The sequence below is a fragment of the Stylophora pistillata genome, chromosome 12 (genome assembly GCF_964205215.1).
Source record: "Stylophora pistillata chromosome 12, jaStyPist1.2, whole genome shotgun sequence".
Classification (NCBI taxonomy): domain Eukaryota; kingdom Metazoa; phylum Cnidaria; class Anthozoa; order Scleractinia; family Pocilloporidae; genus Stylophora; species Stylophora pistillata.
The window spans coordinates 28,279,119-28,297,075 of record NC_142530.1 but is presented as its reverse complement, the minus strand read 5'-3'; the positions used below and the strand labels follow the sequence as shown (position 1 = coordinate 28,297,075).

General features: G+C 38.1%; 3 protein-coding genes across 4 annotated transcripts; 1 reads left to right on the top strand and 2 right to left on the bottom strand.

The window, feature by feature from the left end:
• Nucleotides 1-63: 63 nt before the first annotated feature.
• LOC111344057 (putative G protein-coupled receptor No18) lies at nt 64-9,055 on the bottom strand. Of its 2 annotated transcripts, none has more exons than XM_022951262.2 (2): nt 8,671-9,055; nt 64-2,340 (listed from the first exon to the last, which is right to left on the bottom strand). In XM_022951262.2, exon 2 carries the CDS (start codon nt 2,294-2,296, stop codon nt 1,085-1,087), a length of 1,212 nt encoding a protein of 403 aa, XP_022806997.2. In that variant the 5' UTR covers nt 2,297-2,340; nt 8,671-9,055; the 3' UTR covers nt 64-1,084. The 2 variants fall into 2 exon arrangements, with proteins under 2 accessions (XP_022806997.2, XP_088597882.1); XM_088741756.1 differs by lacking the exon at nt 8,671-9,055 and adding an exon at nt 6,951-7,094.
• A 2,198-nt stretch (nt 9,056-11,253) lies between these two features.
• LOC111344053 (uncharacterized) lies at nt 11,254-13,474 on the bottom strand. The gene is made up of 3 exons (XM_022951257.2): nt 13,349-13,474; nt 12,502-12,620; nt 11,254-11,767 (listed from the first exon to the last, which is right to left on the bottom strand). Exons 1-3 carry the CDS (start codon nt 13,361-13,363, stop codon nt 11,464-11,466), a joined length of 438 nt encoding a protein of 145 aa, XP_022806992.2. The 5' UTR covers nt 13,364-13,474; the 3' UTR covers nt 11,254-11,463.
• A 2,303-nt stretch (nt 13,475-15,777) lies between these two features.
• Nucleotides 15,778-17,924, top strand: LOC111344052 (BTB/POZ domain-containing protein 6-A). Its single transcript, XM_022951256.2, has one exon. It carries the CDS (start codon nt 15,811-15,813, stop codon nt 17,119-17,121), a length of 1,311 nt encoding a protein of 436 aa, XP_022806991.2. The 5' UTR covers nt 15,778-15,810; the 3' UTR covers nt 17,122-17,924.
• The last annotated feature ends 33 nt before the right edge of the window (nt 17,925-17,957 follow it).

The following is a 17,957-nucleotide window of genomic DNA, read 5'->3' as shown; positions in this document are numbered from 1 at the left end:
ACACCATCGTCCAGAAAGATCGATTGACAATGTCTGTCACAATTTAATAATCGGACTACCAGCTGATGCAACTGAAGTTCATTTATTGACGACATTTATTGACAATGATGTTAAAATATTCTCTACAAAAGAAGCCGGCCATATGAATGAAATTTATTTTTACCAACGTTTGAGAAGGTGAAAAACCGGGAAGCTCTGATCAGAAGTCCTTTTGGAAAAAGCGGTTTCAATGAAAGTGGGCTTCATTTTCTTTCCAATTAGTTGAACTTGTAATTTCCCCCAGTTGGAACAATTTTATACTCCAAGTTCGACATTTATGTCTCGTTGCAATAGATGCACAAGAGAAAATTTTGAAATGTCGTAGCTTTCCTTCGCTTCTGATGTTCCTGTCCATTTTGTTCACACGACGAAAGCCGGAAAACCATAATAAAACATCTCTCGTTTGGAAACTGCTATAACCTTTGCGCTCTAGAAAAATATCAGTTTTTTTCTACATGCAAGTTTGATGTATTCGTTCCACTCACAACAGCTTAGACCGAATATGTATATCAACGAACATCGAACAATTACACTGAGTTTTATTCACAGACGTCATACGTACTGCACTTTTCCATTGAGTGTTGTAAAACCAAAACCAAAGTTATCCCTATGACCAATCAGAAGAAAGGAAAATATCCTAACGGAACCAATGAGAAGTACAAATAAAACCAAGCAAATTGCCGGAAGCGCGGGAAAAACACGGGTGACCAGGTCGTGATTGGTGTAAGTTTTGCATCTGATTGGTTGAGAGAGGAGAGCGAATTTCTGGACCAATCACAGAGCGAAGTAAAGCCCAAAGCGCGGGAAAACGCAGGTGACCAAGTCATGATTGGTGTTAGTTTTGCATCGGATTGGTTGAGAGAGTCAAGCGAGTTTTCTGGACCAATCACAGAGCGAAATAAAGCTAAACCAATGCAATCTCAGATTACTTTCGTCTCTCAATTGAAAATGACTCTATGATCAAGTTATGACAAATAAACACTTAGGGTATTATGAGAACTTAGAAACTTGATGACCATGATGACTTGTGTTCTCTACTGTTTGATTAGAGCCTCGTCTCCCGATCCACACTGGTGCTCTTTGTAAGGCTCAACCGAGGGTGTGATGATTTTCTCCCCGAATGCTCTTTCGATGAGGCAAACCTTTTCGCTAATGATCTGGTGACAGCTTTTTGAAACTCTGGAGTGCGAAAGCTGTATAAAATTGGATTTAAGGCCGAGTTCAGATAACCCAACATGAGAAAAAATGTTGACATATAGCTAAGAAGACTGTATGAGACGTTGATGAAACACTCTTTGCAAAAACTATACGTTATGCTCCATAATGTGTGCGGAAACCAGCATAATACGAAGGAGAAAACGATCAGAATGGTTGTCTTAGCTGCACGACTGTTGCGCTTTTGTAGTTTCTTAAGAAGAAAGTCTTCGCGCTGTGCAGATTGGTATAACTGCCTGTCATCAACAATCTGCCGATTGTAACGGCGATTACAGGGCTTGGATTTCAGTGGTGTCTCAGCGTTTTCATTCTTATAGGGTGAACAGTTTTGAATCGTTGTACTGAAACTTGAACCGTGCCGGTTTTTTCCGCTATGCTCAACGGCCCTCAAGGTTTTGCGTGAGAGCCTGATGGCAAGGCAGAACATTCTGCAGTTAAGGAAGGAAGCAGTTATTACTGGTATCACAAAATTTATCAGCGAACTCAAGACCGAATAAATCCAAGAGGCATTAAAATAACATTTTCCACCAATGACACTTCTAGGGTAGGTTTTCCAGCCAAAAAGTGGGACGAGTGAAAAGAGCATGGAGTATGTCCATAAGCAGCAGACGACCATAAGGGCGCGCCTGCGAGTCATCAGCGGGGATGATTTGTAGATATCTAGAGGGTCTTGTAGGAGTCGGTAACGATAAACTGTCAAAGCCAACAAGCTAAGAATGGACGTTGGTACAGCAAGTAGGTAAGTTGTTGTCCATATATTGCACATCACCTCACCATGATGCCATTTGCTGCCTGAAATTAAACGTTCTAAGTCAAACGGCATCACCAGGCATGTCGTCGTTAGATCAGAAACTGCTAGTGAGAGGATAAAAATTGAGTTGACGGATCGCCGCAGTGATCTGGTGCTGAATATGACGACACAAATTGTGATATTTCCCAGAAATGAAGCGATAATGACGACGACATACAATGTGGCAGTGATGGCTATAAACTCAATGTCACCTCCACCGGTGCTATTTCCTCTATGATGTGAGTCATTCATGACGAACCAAAATGTAGTGCTCTTAAACAGGATATTTTTAGTTCCTGGAAAAGAAAGGAATACATTTCTTTTTTAAGATGTAGATGTAGATGTAGATACGACAACAGACCATTTCAGATCATGGCGAATAATGCTGCACAAGTGAACAGATCGATCGGAAGTGGTTTTTCTTTTCTCTAAGTTTCAATTTCCTTTTCTTTTTTGCCCTTCAGTTTGGATACACTTTGACGAGCACAAAAGTCGTACATAAAAATGATTTCTATGTTCGTTCCGGCATAATTAAAAAATCGACAGTAGTTTACCGTGTCGTGGCGCCTCGTGAGTCCACAACATTGAGCCCACGTTGACGCGAGCAGCGTTGTCTGTCCTCTTGTCGACAACTGTAATTAGCCAATCAGATTGCGACATTTCTACCAATTGTGATAAAAATTGTATTTTTAAATTGAAATTCGTAAACCCAGATCCAACCTTTTCTCATTGCTACCTGGAATAACCTTCTTGACTTACCAACAGAAATATTCTCTCGCTTTGAAACCTTAGTTGGAAAACTTGATACTGAAAATGCCGAAATCAATTTATAGGGCGATTTCAATTGTAATCAAACCGACAACAGTACGCTTTTATTTTCTACTCTAGCTGTCGTCTAGCGTCTCTATCAACTGATAAACAGCCCAACCCGCATGACCAGCATATCTTCAACTCTTATTGATATAATATACACAAATTGCTTGGACATGGTTGTTTGTTCGGGGTACCATGGTCTAATCTATGCTTTTCGGAAATTTTTCATTGGAGAATTGCAATGACTTACACGAAATTAAAAAATTTCGATTCAGCTAGCTTTTGCCATGATATTTCCCGGAAAAATTCGGGCAGTGTAAAGTAGCTTGGAAAAGCATCCCACATATGAAATGTAGACGTGCGCTCAAATCACCTTTGAACACAGCACATCGCAAAAAAAAAAAGAAAAAAAGATACACGTGATGGAGATATTCTTAACCGGGAGGATAGTGAAAACGCAGTGTATCGTTATTAATGACTGGCTTAAATTCAAGAAATGCCGCAATGATGTTGATTATGAAATAAAACGAGACAAGGAACAACATAACAGAAATGAATTTCTAGACAAGGACCTATTTAAGACTTTGTACATCAATTGACCGACATCAAGGAAAACACACGAGCAGTAAGGAGAAATCCAGGAGATCCTTTCACTCAACTGTCGCTGCTGTTGATGGTTGGGCTTTTAAAATCGACAAAGTAAATACAGTCGTTTTAGATTTCCTTGAAGTAAAGAAAGCTGTCCATACTGTAGACCATTCCATCGTCTTATTTAAACTATAACGAGATACAATGAATATATGAAGTTCATATATTTTAAACTATAACATTACACATAGTTAATAGAGGGGACTATGCATTACACAACTTGTTTAAATTGAATTTGATTTTCATATGCTAAAGTGTTTCGTGAGGGGCACTCTGTCAGATAATGGAGATGCTGACTGTCTGAGAGAGTACACCTGACCGCTGTGGCATTCCCCAAGGCACAATCCTTGGCCCTCTTCTCTTTATACAATATAAAAGGCCTACCAAATCGTTACTCTAATGCTCAATATGGAATGAATGCCGACGATACCTTCTTGACTTTTGACAGTAATACGTAGCACACCTTGAACGCTTTGACGAGGACGTCGGAAAAGTCACCAAGGTGCTAGTGGCAAATATTCTGACTTTAAATATGTCGAAAACGGATTTAATGTTAATTGGGTCAAGGTAAAGGTTAAAGAAGTTCTACAACCCCGTCAATTGTAATTGGCAATGCCTCTATTTGTCAGTTTGCATCCACTAAATCTCTTGCAGGTGTTTATGTGACGAGAACTTGTCCTGTAATGTGCCTGTCGATAAGTTCTCAAAGAAGATTGCAGCTGTCATAATTGGTATCTTAAAGAGAAGTCGGCCTTTCGTTTTATTTTGAAGGACTACTGGCGATATATATAATTCTTTAGCGCAACGTCATCTCGATTATTGCAGTGTACTTTTGACTAACGGTAGCAAATCCCTTGCATGCAAAATGAAACCGTACGTATCGTGACCTTTTCTTCTTATGATGCCAATGGTGACGATATTTTTAAATCTTTGGTTTGGAAAAACCTACGTATCGAAATGAAATAGTTTCTAATTATTCTTCAGGGAACTCTAAGGGAAAGTTAGTTTCTTCACTGCCCCGCATCAATTTTGTCTATGAAGCAGACAGTTCACTTACAGGGGTGTTCCGTGCAGCCTATGAAATAGTCTACTCGTTGAGCTGCAGCAAGTAGACTCTCTCTTCCTTTATATCCAGTTGCACTGATTTCTTTGGAATAAACGAAAAATGATGCGTGCAAATGCTGCAAGTCATTATTAATGGTATTTTACCGTTAATCCATCGACTTGACAGGGTGACGCGGAAGGCGAGTGACATGTCAGCAGCTGATTGGCGAAATAAAACACACGTAATTTTACAAGTGTGCCATTACGGCTTTTCTCAGGGGTGGAAATCCTTGTAAAAAAAAAAACGGCATTGAATAGGGTCTCAGATTTTCAAAATCCTAAAAAGAATGTCACGATCAAAAATTGCTTCCATAATATCCACGAGCCGAAAGAGTTAACTTTGAATGTATTTCACTTAAACTCTTCACTCGTGACCGATTTTGTTGAGTAATCGTTAAAACACGCAATCACCGTCGTTGCACTTTGACGTATGTTAAGTCCTATGAAGAAAACCGCGTACAGTATTTACTAAGGGTCTAGCTAGCGTAGGTAGTGTCTCGGCACTTTGAGTCTCGTACGGAGAGTGTCACTTTCCTACTGTGCTGTGAACGGAAAGGTTACCTTGTTAATCAATATCATTGGTAGGGTTTCAACAGACTTGTATCGCTATCGCATGTAACAGTGATCAAGTATGCAGCAACAACGAGTCGTACTGTAGTAATGTAGTATCATCTAGAAATACAGTCGAATTTAACTCGCATGCTCCTTGTGTACCACCGTTCCTACTCTATCTCGGCTGATAAGTTCATCACACCACACACCTTTTTTCTCCGCTCGTGAGAAACCTTCTATCAACTTCTTTTCATAGTCCAAAATTAGTTTAGCGTAGAAAATAACTGTCAGAGAGAATGGAAGATGAAAGGAAGAGAGAAAGGCAACTGATATACATTGTTCCAGTTAAGTTTTCAGTATTGACGTTCACACTTAAATTGTGTTGTTTTTCTGAAAGAAGTTCTTTTAATCACTTGTAAAGCTGTAACTACCACTGAGATAAGAGCCGATTACGTAAAATTTTGTTTTTGCTTGATATGACAAAAAGCAATGGGATCACAGATCAATTAAGCTTTAACCTCGTATCAACTGTCTTAATTTTCTCGGTTTTTAAGCCGCTTATTGTAACAAAACAGTTGAGGTATTAAGTGAAACTAACGTTATTAGTATATTTGTCAAAACAAAGACGTTTTTAGAGCCTTGTCTCTCTTCAGTTGTTACGTTTGCCGACACTGATTATAGTAAATCCGACACATTTGTAGCAAGTTTTAAGAGTTTTAGTGAAATAGTTTCCGCAAATACTTTCCAAGACGCGCAATCATGCCCATTATAAGAGAGGTTTCCAGATCAGGGTTAAGACTCCAACTAAAAAAACCACCGTGTTCTCGCAATTGTACATTTGTATTTCAATGCTCGAAACTTCCAAAGCAGTACATTCCGAAGGGTTCAAATGTCTCTTTGAGTAAGGCAATTCATAACTAAATTGGATTTGTGTCCCAGTTGTTATGGTTATCAAATCCATGCCTAACTTACTTGGCTCAAAATTTGGCCAATGAAATATGATCGATGCATAACTCATCGGCTTTCGAGGGATTTAAAGACACCGAAGGCTACGCTGGGAGTTTATTTTATGGACAATTTTAGTTAGTGTGATTTCCCTTAGCAATGATGTTAGCTGATTGAAGGTTTGCTGTCAGAAAATTGGTAAACAAATAGACGAATCAATAGCAAACAAGCTAAGAAGAATTAACAGCGGTCGGCACAATTTCTTGTAAACAAGATAATTTGTTTTTTGATGCATGTTTTATGGTTTTATACAAAAAGAGTCTTAACAATGTAAGGTATATCTTTATAACTGTCTTTCTTCCGAAATAACTCTACACGGTCCACACAAGTTATGACAAAGGAGCCCTAGTTCAACTTTTACCTCTCCAAATTCATCTTCTCAAGGCTGCGAAAAGCCTGAGTTTCAACAGATCTGAATCAAAGAATGTTCATCTGTATCACAAAAATACCCGCCAGGCTACTTGGATCAATGGGTCAGGCTGAAGTTGTTCTAGTCAAGTTGTTATTGTCTTTTTTTCACATTTTCAGCAATGGTAGCATATTCACACTCGCAAAAAGAATAACAAAGCTTTGATGAACCATCACCCAACAATATCTTAAAGTCAGGTGTGCATCAGTGTTGCATACCAAGAATTTGAATTCAAGTGAGAACAGATAAAGTAATGCATGCATTATGCAGGTTTAAAAGCCCAACAAATAATGCAAATCAAACCGTGACTGACCTTCTCCTCAGAAAGTTTTGCAATTTTTTACAGGGTGCAAAAAGTATATATTAACTACCTACCTCGCAGCAACAAGAAACACTGTTTCTTGGCTATTTAATATCGCTAGAAACCTCTTATAATCAGAAACAGAACTTTGCGCCGTTGTCAAGAACTCTCCACCAAATTAGGTGAAGTCTCCATATGATATGTATTGCTCTTGCCGGGGGAATCTCTCGAAAGTACGATTTGAGGATTATATTATCGAAATCTACTTTCTACGCTTGGCCTATTTCCAACAAATCCATGTTTTAACCCGCGTATGTGCGTATATATGCATGTATATGCTAAGTCCTTTGTTTTCTCTTGCCTTGTACGACTTAACAAGATGTAAGTCGACATTGATAAGAAGAATTTGAACTATCTAACTTCAGTAGAGTGTGCACCATATCTGTGCTCTCATAAGGTGATTTTGTCAGACGAAAAACCAGAAGGGGCAAACAATCGTTTATGGAAAAGAGAACATGCTGAATATTTGGGACTGTGTTGGAATGAAACGAAATCGCTTCTAAGGGCCTCGGTAGAGAGAACATTTTCCTCCAGACACTTGAGCACGGTCTGAAATCCTCATACCTCGTTTACATCCAGTAGATTTTTAAGTTTGTTTTTGGTTTGGTTTAGTTTTGTTTCCTGATCAAAGGGTTTATCTCCTAGTTTTTCTCTTTCCCTCCCTCCACAGAAAACCATTATCTTGAATTATATAGGCAAAAATACTACCACTTGCTTGTGTTACGCTAAATTTTATGTCTATTTTTTCTATTGCCAGCCATTGCAGATGGAACATTGCGACTTGCAGTGTGAATAGGTACGTTGGTTCAACATTGGGATAAAAGAATTGTCTTCTCGTGGGTAATTGGTACATACCTTACTCATTGTCCCAGTAATTAAATTCTTATTGCGTCAACTGTTCGCATATTCGTGATCAGTGGCGTGCAAGCGTATGAAAAGTGCGTTCGTGTTTTCGGGAAAAATTCTTGCGATGTCCTATAAGTGCACCGCACCGAGGAGCGAAGAAAATTTTTGTTATGCTCTAGCTTAGGGGCAGCTTGTTGACCTCTTACCTGTTTTTCGTGCGCCAAGCTCTCAAAATTACAACTCGGCGAAATGTATCATTACTTGAAAATTTCCCGTCTTAGGTAAAGTGGGTTCTCAAAATCAAGTTAGAGTGCCGGTGTTAAAGTTCGGCGTTTCAATGAAAGCGTCAAAATTTGCCAATTTTTTTAATGGGGGGATAAAAAAGATTATTCTTACCGCAAGAATGCATTACTGATATTCTCAATTGTCGATAACATAGTCTTTTAGTGGAAAATTTCTTTGTTCAAAAATTTTTCTTTCATAGCATCGTTAACATTATTTCAGTCGTAAAATGCAAAACTGGCGTGCACGCGAATCTCCCGCTTTGATAGTGTTTTTTTCTTCGTATGCCCAAGTCGAAATGAAGAGCTGTGCAAAGTTGAAATCGACGTTATTTTTTTAAAACTCAATAGAGCAACTTGTTGCATCAAAATTTTATTCTTTCAATTTATGCTGCATCCCAAATTTCATCACAATTTTATATGTTAGATAACAAAAAGTGCTTAATTTTAAAATGGCGTCTAAAAGTCTGCTACGTTGAGTTCACACGTATTTGCTTCGGCATCATCTCATCAATAGCTCTGTTCGCGACCGATCTAGCGAAAATTACGGCTGGTTTAAAAGATGACTTTATATCTCTAGGGGAAAGAGAATAACAATCATACTTACAATGTTTTTCAAAGGAACAATTGGTGCTTGAAAACTTGGCAATTGGCCTTCTGTATCTTGCTCCGTGAGCAAACGGATAGAACCTTACACTTTAGCATGAAATCTTCACGTCAGCTGGAAATCTGCACTTCAATACACAGCTCTTAGCCAGCAGAGTCGAACCTGATCAGCAACTAATAAAGCTGTTTTTGTCACTCTTAAATATCGATCTGTTAGCGTTGTTTTACTTGGGTCTGTTACCAAGCAATGAACACAGTGATCTGATTGGCAAATTTATGCAGGTTAGTGCTGTTCTTATATGATTACGACATTAAAGCCACTGAAAAGCGGACGGATCCTGGCTTATTAATCGACATTTTCTGTTATCTTATTAGATGGGTTTTTAATCCATTTATTGTACTTTCTTCCGTACATGAGACAATTAATTTATGTATAACGAGAAAGCACTGTGACCACCTTACCTTAATTAGCTTAAACACAGTTGTCTCCATGTATGAATCAAAAGTGGAGTTTTTTATGGGCCTCTATCGTCGAAAAGTTTGATACTCATGCCTCGAACAGTGATCCAAGTAGTTTGCTATTCTTATCTCGTTTTCCTATGGTAATTTCTGATCTCCTTAGTAATGCACCTGTTTGTTCAGTATTGTTGTGGTAAACAACGAAGTTCTTGGTCTTGAAATCCATCAAGTATTTTTGCCCACGCGCGAATAGTTTAAAGGCGTCGCGTGACCAATTATGTTCCCAGTTCAAACTGGAGGAATACCTAATGTTATTCCCCACGTGAATTCCGTAATTCTGAAACCTGGTGCACAATACGACGATAGTCTTCTGTTCACGTGTATTCAAGTAAGGAAATTACTTTTCTTTTGCAAAAGAGAAGGCAAACTGATGTGTTCATAAATTCACTCTGAAGAGTAATAATATTGATAAATATAAATCATATACATCACGACCCCCATTTAGCTCGAAAATATGTAAAAATCATACGCCGAACAGGTGGCCACTGATGGTGCAAATATCTGACACTGTGGTGCAGAGTTGTTTTAGTACATACTAAAAACAGTGAGACATATTACCACAAAAAGATGATTTTAAATCATTTATTCCAGCAGTGAACACAAAATTTTGGGGCGTAAATCCCACTTGAGTCGCTTGGAGGTGAATAGCAAGGGTACTCGGTGTTTGAGAAGTCAGCCGGGAGCGCGCGCTTCAACGCTATCCAATGTTTTAGTATATACTAAAGACATTCGTATTGAAAACCTCCTGATGAAGCTGGGATATATGAATCGATGAGCGTGTTTTTCAATTTGGATCGATAATTTTATTATGTGTCATGTTGAACCTAAATTTACACACTTTGTGATGAACATCGAAGTAACTTGCAATTCAAGTTTTTTCACCGGGCTGGAGATCAGAGTCTGTGAGGTCGCTAGTGCTTCGTTGTCATGCCAATTGCAGTTAATTCTAATGAGTACAGAAGTCTAAGGAGTGGTGTCAAGGCTTTTCATAATCCGATGTCCCCGATGTTCAAACCCGTAGACCTACTTATGAAGTCACCGGACAAAATCCTTTAAAATTTTTGGAAGCACTACACCTTCTTCTATAATTAATTTACAACTTGAATGAGAATAGAAGGGATAGCAAAAAACAAACGAGTACTTTGCATCAAAACAAATTTTCCCTCTGCACTATTCTCAAAAGAGCAAGCAATTAAACACAAAAGTGATAGATTTATGAATGACAAGTCAGTTTGTATGTTAAAAAGCCCACTTTACGATTACTCGTTTGTTGATTCCGGTTTCAAGTCGACAAATCGATCGATTATCAGTCGTATTTGTGTTCCTTGACTATCATCTAATTTATTATCAAATTTTCGGTCTTCCTTCAGACACGTTTGATTTACTCCCATTAGGAACGGTTTTGCAGGTACTCTTTTTTTTCTGACGAGAATTTCACTTACCCAGGTCTGTTTAAGATCCGGCGGCTCTTGACATCGTGTCGCCACTGTCATGTTTTTCTTTAAGTACTAGTAGATGTTGGTGAGCTTCCAACACCGTTAGGGATATTCTAAGAGCAGTTCGCTCCTATTCTTTTACTCGGATTATTGAATTACCAGCCTTAATAATAAGAGAACAATACATTCTCCATTCGGAAAGGCCAACGTTTGACTATGAACCCACTCGCTCCGTTGACACGAATAATAATAAGAGAACAATACATTCTCCATTCGGAAAGGCCAACGTTTGACTATGAACCCACTCGCTCCGTTGACACGAACATGAATTCTGCACGCGCGTTCAAGCAAGTTTGCCACTCTACGAGACAAGTCTCACTCACAATAAAACCAAGCTATTGTTATAACTTGTATTGAAATGCTTCCGAGTGAATTTGAAGAGGAGATAGTGTCACGCGAATTTTAGCGCATGAAATTCAGCACGTCTGTGGGGAAACAATGTGAGCTTTTGTTTCATACCCGTAATTTCATTTCATCCACGCCTATTACGCCCTTAACCACCAACCAGATACGGCAGCGTGTGACGTCATTGGACTTTACTACTGATTACTTACAATCTGACGAGACAGTTGACGCAACTGTTTCCGTTTATTTTAATTTTTTTAACTCTACAATGTATATCTATCTGCCTAGATGTTTTAAACTTTGCTGTTGTGAGAATCTAGGACACATATATATGGGACAATTTTGCGCTCAGTTAATTCTGTACACTTAATTTAAACAATGCCTTCAAAAGATACGTGAAAAATCCAAATTCCTCGTAAGCACTTTTTGATAGGTTAATACTCGCAATAACATCCTACAGGTACATTCTTGATCACAACACGCCTGCGCCAGAAGCACTTTTGAAGATTTGGTATGCGCATGACCTCCACGTCACCCATTCTGGTCAAACAGCGCATACTCCCCAGTGTTGAACCACAGGGCAGTGGATAATTTGGAGTGCCTTCGCATTTCACGGTGAGGATAGACCTGGGAATAAAGATGTCTTTGCTTTGGAAGTACTTCTGCGGATCGATTCTTGAGTAGATCTCATTACAGGCGCGACTATTTAGGAATCGTTTTGCAACGTCAGAGGAAGAGCTGTAAAGGGAGAGAAAATGTGTTATTGACCTTGTACACTAACATGATCTAAAGTGACTATACGTCTTCTAACACACCTCTCCTAACCTCACTTCTCCTCACGTGATGTCAGGAAGTGTATGAAATCGATGTGCGCATGACCACTTCGGTCTCATCACCCATCTGACAGTGTTTTTCGTTTTTCGAAATATGTACCATTTATTAGAGGAGTATAGCAAGTCACTTTTGTTTTTAAGCCCTATCTGACGATATCTTTAGTTAAAAATGTTATTGCATGTAATCTGAATCATTGCAGTAGGTATAAACAAATTGGCAAGGAATGCTCGTGTATCTTCGACAATTCGCCAAACACGTGACAAACACGCTGATAGAGGATCTTCAAAGGGAGGAGAAACACGAGCAGTTACTTTTGGAACAAGTTATGTCCATAGCTTACATGTCGTGTACCTCTCCTGCATTGGGGGTTTAAATCTGCTGGAATCACATGGAAACGGAAAACGAGTAAGAAGTGTGGACATCAGTTGCCCTCGGACTGAATGAAAATTTAATAAGTAAACTTGAATTTTTTTTTTCTGGCAAATTTAAGAGATGGTAATTCGTCCAGTGGTTTCTATGTCGAATTCGAATGTGGACTGCTTGGTAACAATCATGTAATTAAATCAGAGATATGCGTGAAGGAAGACGGGTGGTGGAGTAGTGAATTCCTACTGACGACCTTTTTCTTGGAAGTTTACCTCAAAGTTTCATTTGTTAGTTCCAAAGGTGGAGATAAGTGGCCTCGTGGATCTTGTTTTAGCTCATTCATCCGAGGAAAGCCTGCTGTTATTTGGATCAGTAAGAGGAGCAGAAGGAACTAGAAAGAAAAAAGACTCTCGTTGAAATCCGGTGTACGAACTGATTCGGGCTCTTCTCCACAAAACAGCGATCAAGGGTGGGACATGCGCAGAGAGATCAATTCTGGCCGGCCGCGCTCCAATTACCCGCGAAAAATTCAAAGAAAAACATAAGAAACAAACCCTGCCACTCAAAACATGCGAAAAAAAAATTTGAAAAATTCACACATATCTCTATATGAACATATATTAGAAAGAAAAACTCGAGACTACTCGAACTCAAAGCTTATTTTAGTACGAGTTTCCTGTCGATTTACCTGACCATTCTGTTTCGAGGTTTATCATAAAGAAGTTAAAGCTGAAAGACAGTGACTCACTGGCTTTTGTGGTTGATCTTTACTAATGTGAATGTTGAACTGATTGTTGCCTAGTGCTCTGCAGATTCAGTGTGTTACTTTAATTTCTATCACAGGTATGTCTCCCAACTTTTTGGCTACTGTCAGCCTATTTTCTCGGTAGAAACTAAATTCAGGAGGAAAAAACTTGTCCTTTGAGCACCCTCTTTCCTGAAAAAATTCTATTCAAGTTTCTCTGAGCTCCTAACCTGCATGTACGTTAAGTTAAAAAATAATCCAATTCTATCTGTTCTTGGCTTTAGCATTTACTGCTCTAATAAACCATATCTGAACTGACATACTCGTAATAAACTAATTGTTCTCATTGCACCGGCGACACTCTCATTTCTTACCTTGGCAGAGAACATCTTGTTTCAACCTTTACTTTCGTTCGATGAAGAAGAACTCTCGTATGCATGCAGCACAGGCTCAAAACCGTGCTTTTTATAGACGTTTTCTAGCATTATTTGATTTCTTAAAGTTGATAATAAAAACAGTAATTATAAGGTGGGTGTGACAGAAGTTTGTAAATGCTTAGACTCCTATGGCAGGCGTAAACCTCTTACATCAACCGAATATTGGTTTTTTCATGCTTATCAGATAACAATTAAATTTCTTCCACGCACGATCAAGGAAAAATGCCATCATACATTTTATATTTCTAAATGATTTACGGGATGCTTTTTGGTAATTATATAGAATGTCAAGAACCCTCGTTATCTCAGGCTATGCAGTACACAAACTATATATATCGAGTTTTACAAATCCGTCAACTAGAGACACCTTCGTAAAACGTGATCCCATTTCACTTTGTTGATAAGGTTCCGGAAACTTATTGATAAAGCGCGACTTCTAAAGTTGACCAGCAGAGAGTGAAAGAGATGTTCTATAAACATCTATATGGTTTGAATAAGAGGATAAATGCCTGCTCTCTTCAATTCACCTATCGCAGATGACTTTTGCACATTCAAATCATGATCTATGAGAGGTTACAGAGCGATATTATCAGTTAAATTTTGACAGTTCTTTACTAAATGGTGAAAGCAATTACAATTTTTGTCAAAGTTTCGCACTTGAGTAGAAAAGAGAATTGAAACTTGTAATGCGTTCCAAACTTGTCAGCTACTTGGTTGCTATATGCAATGGAAGGAACTTGAAACATCCAACATGGGGAAAAGCTGTTGATTTCTTATTCAGAGTATTTTTTGGAGATGAAAAACGGAATATTACACCTCCCATGAGGAATAAATATAACATATCCGGAAGGATGATCTCGAAATTAAGCACTGGTAGTGTTTAAGAGCAAACTCAGGTAATCTCGCGGTTGTCATAACTGAGAGCCGTTAAAATAAACTTTGAAAATCATGTGTTGATAGCTTCTTGTTTAAAGAGAGGGGGCTACTGCCCTCGCGCACGGAAGCAAAAATATATTTCTTTTGAAGCATTCTGGCCATTAAAGGTTGCCGGAAAAATAAGAAATTTGAATTGACGCCTCTGGCAAAATATGGATGTCGGGGAGTTTGTCTGCAGCTGTGCGCAATCGCAAAAGCCCAATGCTCACAGAAGCGAAGCCACAAAACAAGGCAAAGACAGGAGTACTCTATGATCTCTCTTCCAGATTTCGAACGGCTCCTTATCTAAAGCCTCCTCTAGCCTTCAACAACTTTACACACATTTTTGTAATGAAATTAGCCTGGGGACCAGGCGACAAATCAGTTTTGCGTTTACCACAAAAGAAATACAACTGATAGGGACTGTTGAAAAAATATGATCGGCCCAGCTCAATTTCTGCCAGAATTGGCCGATATAAAGCGCCCTCTTTTATAATTGGTTTTTGATTCTGAAATTTTATCGTTTTCAAAACACTTTAACTTTACAACGCCTGTGCTTAATGACCTTGAACTGAAAACTATTTATATTGATAACGTTTTGGCCGTCAATTGTGTTATTGTTAGCGAACGTCGTCAACGGAGTATTGAAATACTTGTCCATTTTACTTAGGACACTCTTCAGCCTTTCGAAAACTTATTTATATATTAGTGATGACAAGAGGTGACTTCCTCTCCTGAGAGTTTTGATGGGCTTTACTGCTCCCTCTCCTTCTAATGTGTTTACCTGATGATTTGGATAATTTATATTTTTCTCTCTATTTGATATCTGAAGAATGAATACTCGCTTTGTTTTTTGTTGCGAATATCGTCTATTGATACTTGCTTTAACAAAAACCGAGATTAGTAGGCTTTAATTTAGAATATCTTTTCAGGCATTTTTATGTGCATGTATTAGATGAGTGGGTAGAAAATTTTTTTGCGTATCCGTCGAAAGAAATTTTTTTGCTTGATATTTGAGATATCTCAGAAAAAGTTAAGGACTGTTTATTCGCTTTGGTATTACTCTTAGTTGTGTGTCGTTCATTTTTTTGTGTGTTTCTGTTATATATCAGTGCAGATTTTCTTGTTATTTTCACAATATAGCCTGCAGCTAATTAAAACCGTTATATTCAATAGGATATTCGAAGGCGGTGTTCATTATTATCGTTATTGATGCGTAAACCCATTTGGAAACTTCTGCTCTTATTTCTATATGCTTTATCTGGAAATTATTGCAAAAAAAAATCTTCTGATAAATTAAATGCACTTAATTCCTTCTCACCAAATGTATATAATTATGTCTAAAACAAAATGTTATCACAATATTCTTGTTCAGTTAAAGATATCGTGATTGCGTGACAACAAATGTTCATTACCCATAAATCAAAGCAAGTTACATAATCATTTGTTCATTCAAAATTATCGACTAAACCACAACAACAAAGATGGCGTTCGCAAGCGAGATTCCAAGCTTTGAGAAATGCCAGCTCAAAGCAACTACTGTGCGGGAAAGGAATGAGCTAATGTTTAATAACGAAATACTCAGTGATGTGCACTTCATGGTGGGTAAAGATAAGGTCCGAATTCCCGGTCATAAATACGTTTTGGCCATCAGTAGCCCGGTGTTTCTTGCAATGTTCTACGGTCGTATGGCTGAACAGGGATCAGACGTGGCCGTTAGTGACTCCGAGGTTGAATGTTTTATGGAACTTCTACGTTTCATTTATACAGACGAAGCAATTTTGACGCTGGATAATGCCCTTGGAGTTCTTTATTTAGCAGAGAAGTACATGTTGCCGGTGTTAGCAGCTAAGTGTATCAATTACGTCGAAGCGAGTTTAAATCCAGAGAACGCCCTAACGGTTCTGAGTCATGCGAGGTATTTAGGAAAAGAAGAACTTCAGAAGAGGTGTTGGGAGGTGGTAGACACATACACGACTCAAGTTTTAGAATCAGAAGCATTCTTAGAGCTTGAAATGGAAACACTGTCGCTTCTGGTACAACGAAACACAATATCGATGAAAGAAATTCAAATGTTTAGAGCCATAAATTGTTGGTCAGAGAATGAATGCCTTCGCCAAGGCATTAAACCAATTTCTGATAACAAGAGAGCAGTGTCTTCGCAAGCGATGAAATTTATACGATTTCCTCTGATGACGCCTTTAGAATTTGCTGATGAAGTTGCCAGATCTGGAATGCTTTCCTATGAAGAAACAACCAACATATTCTTGTACTTCTTTTCTACTGGCGAAACCGAACTTCAATTCTCCAAAATTCCTCGAAAACCCAGAGAAACTTTGGTGAAGAAGACTTTACGATGCGCTAGATTTAAAAGCTGTTGTGGAAATGACTGGTTCTGCGACACAAGAAAATGCGACGCTATAAAATTCATGGTGAACCGATCGATTCATGTCAAAGGAATAGCAGTTTACGGCGCTAGCAAGCTTGAGGGTGATTATACTGCCAGCGTGCAACTCTTAAAACAGACCCAAGTCCTCGCTGACGGTGAACGCATTTTTTCTTCTGGTACAAGCGTTTTGTTACACGACGTTTTGTTCGATAGACCCTATGCAGTCGACAAGAATGAAGTGTACACAATAAACTTAATGTTACAAGGCCCGTGTTCTCAAAGTGGAAGGGACGGATTTTCTTCTGTTGAAACAGAGGGTGTGATGTTCACATTCATAGAACACACTAGCCCCAATGGTACATCAGTATCTGCTGGGCAGATCCCTGAAATCATCTTTCAGCTTTAAGAAGAAGACAGTAAAAAAGTCTCTAAGCACTGCATGCCTCATTACACTAAGTCACTTGCTTCACTATGCTAATTATTTTTTTCCTTCTCAGACTTTACCTTGAGTGAAGAGCTTTGTTAGATGATAAATATCCATTGTCTTTAGGTTTTAGGAAAACAATTTTTGAAATGCCCAATTGGTTGGATAACTTTGACATTTCATTAAATTCTTTCAAACATCTAAAAAGACTAACAGGAAAATTAATTATATTATTTTTATTTTATGCAAGCTACCTAGTTGGAAGTCATATTTCAAGTATTTTTTTTTTATGCAAGCTACCTAGTTGGAAGTCATATTTCAAGTATTTTTTTTCCCCAATATTTATTGTATATTTTGTTAAAAGTACATGTAATTTTTAAAGGTTTTTTTTTTTAATTCATGTAAATTCCTTCACGCAGATTTTATAGTCGTGACAAAAATAAGACTTGGAAGAAATGGGGAAAACATCCTCTTGTTGCATTTTAATTGCAAATATTTATCAGTTGAGTCATTTTGCATAATGATGAATATTATTCCACCAGATAGGATTGAGATTTTAGAAATTTCTGCATTCGCTACAATTAAATTTGTGAAAATTGAACTCTATATAAAGTAGAGTCATAATTTCTCAATTATGTTATACCTTAACTTAACTAGAAAACAATTGAAAAATTACATATTCAATGATTTGACTTTGTCAAGTTACTTGTACAATAATTTTCTATTTACGAGGAAACCTCCTAAATATTCAAATTAGGTAAGGGTAAAATAAAAGGTAAAAAAGACTTGTCTTGTATTGTGGTGGGAAATTAGAGCTC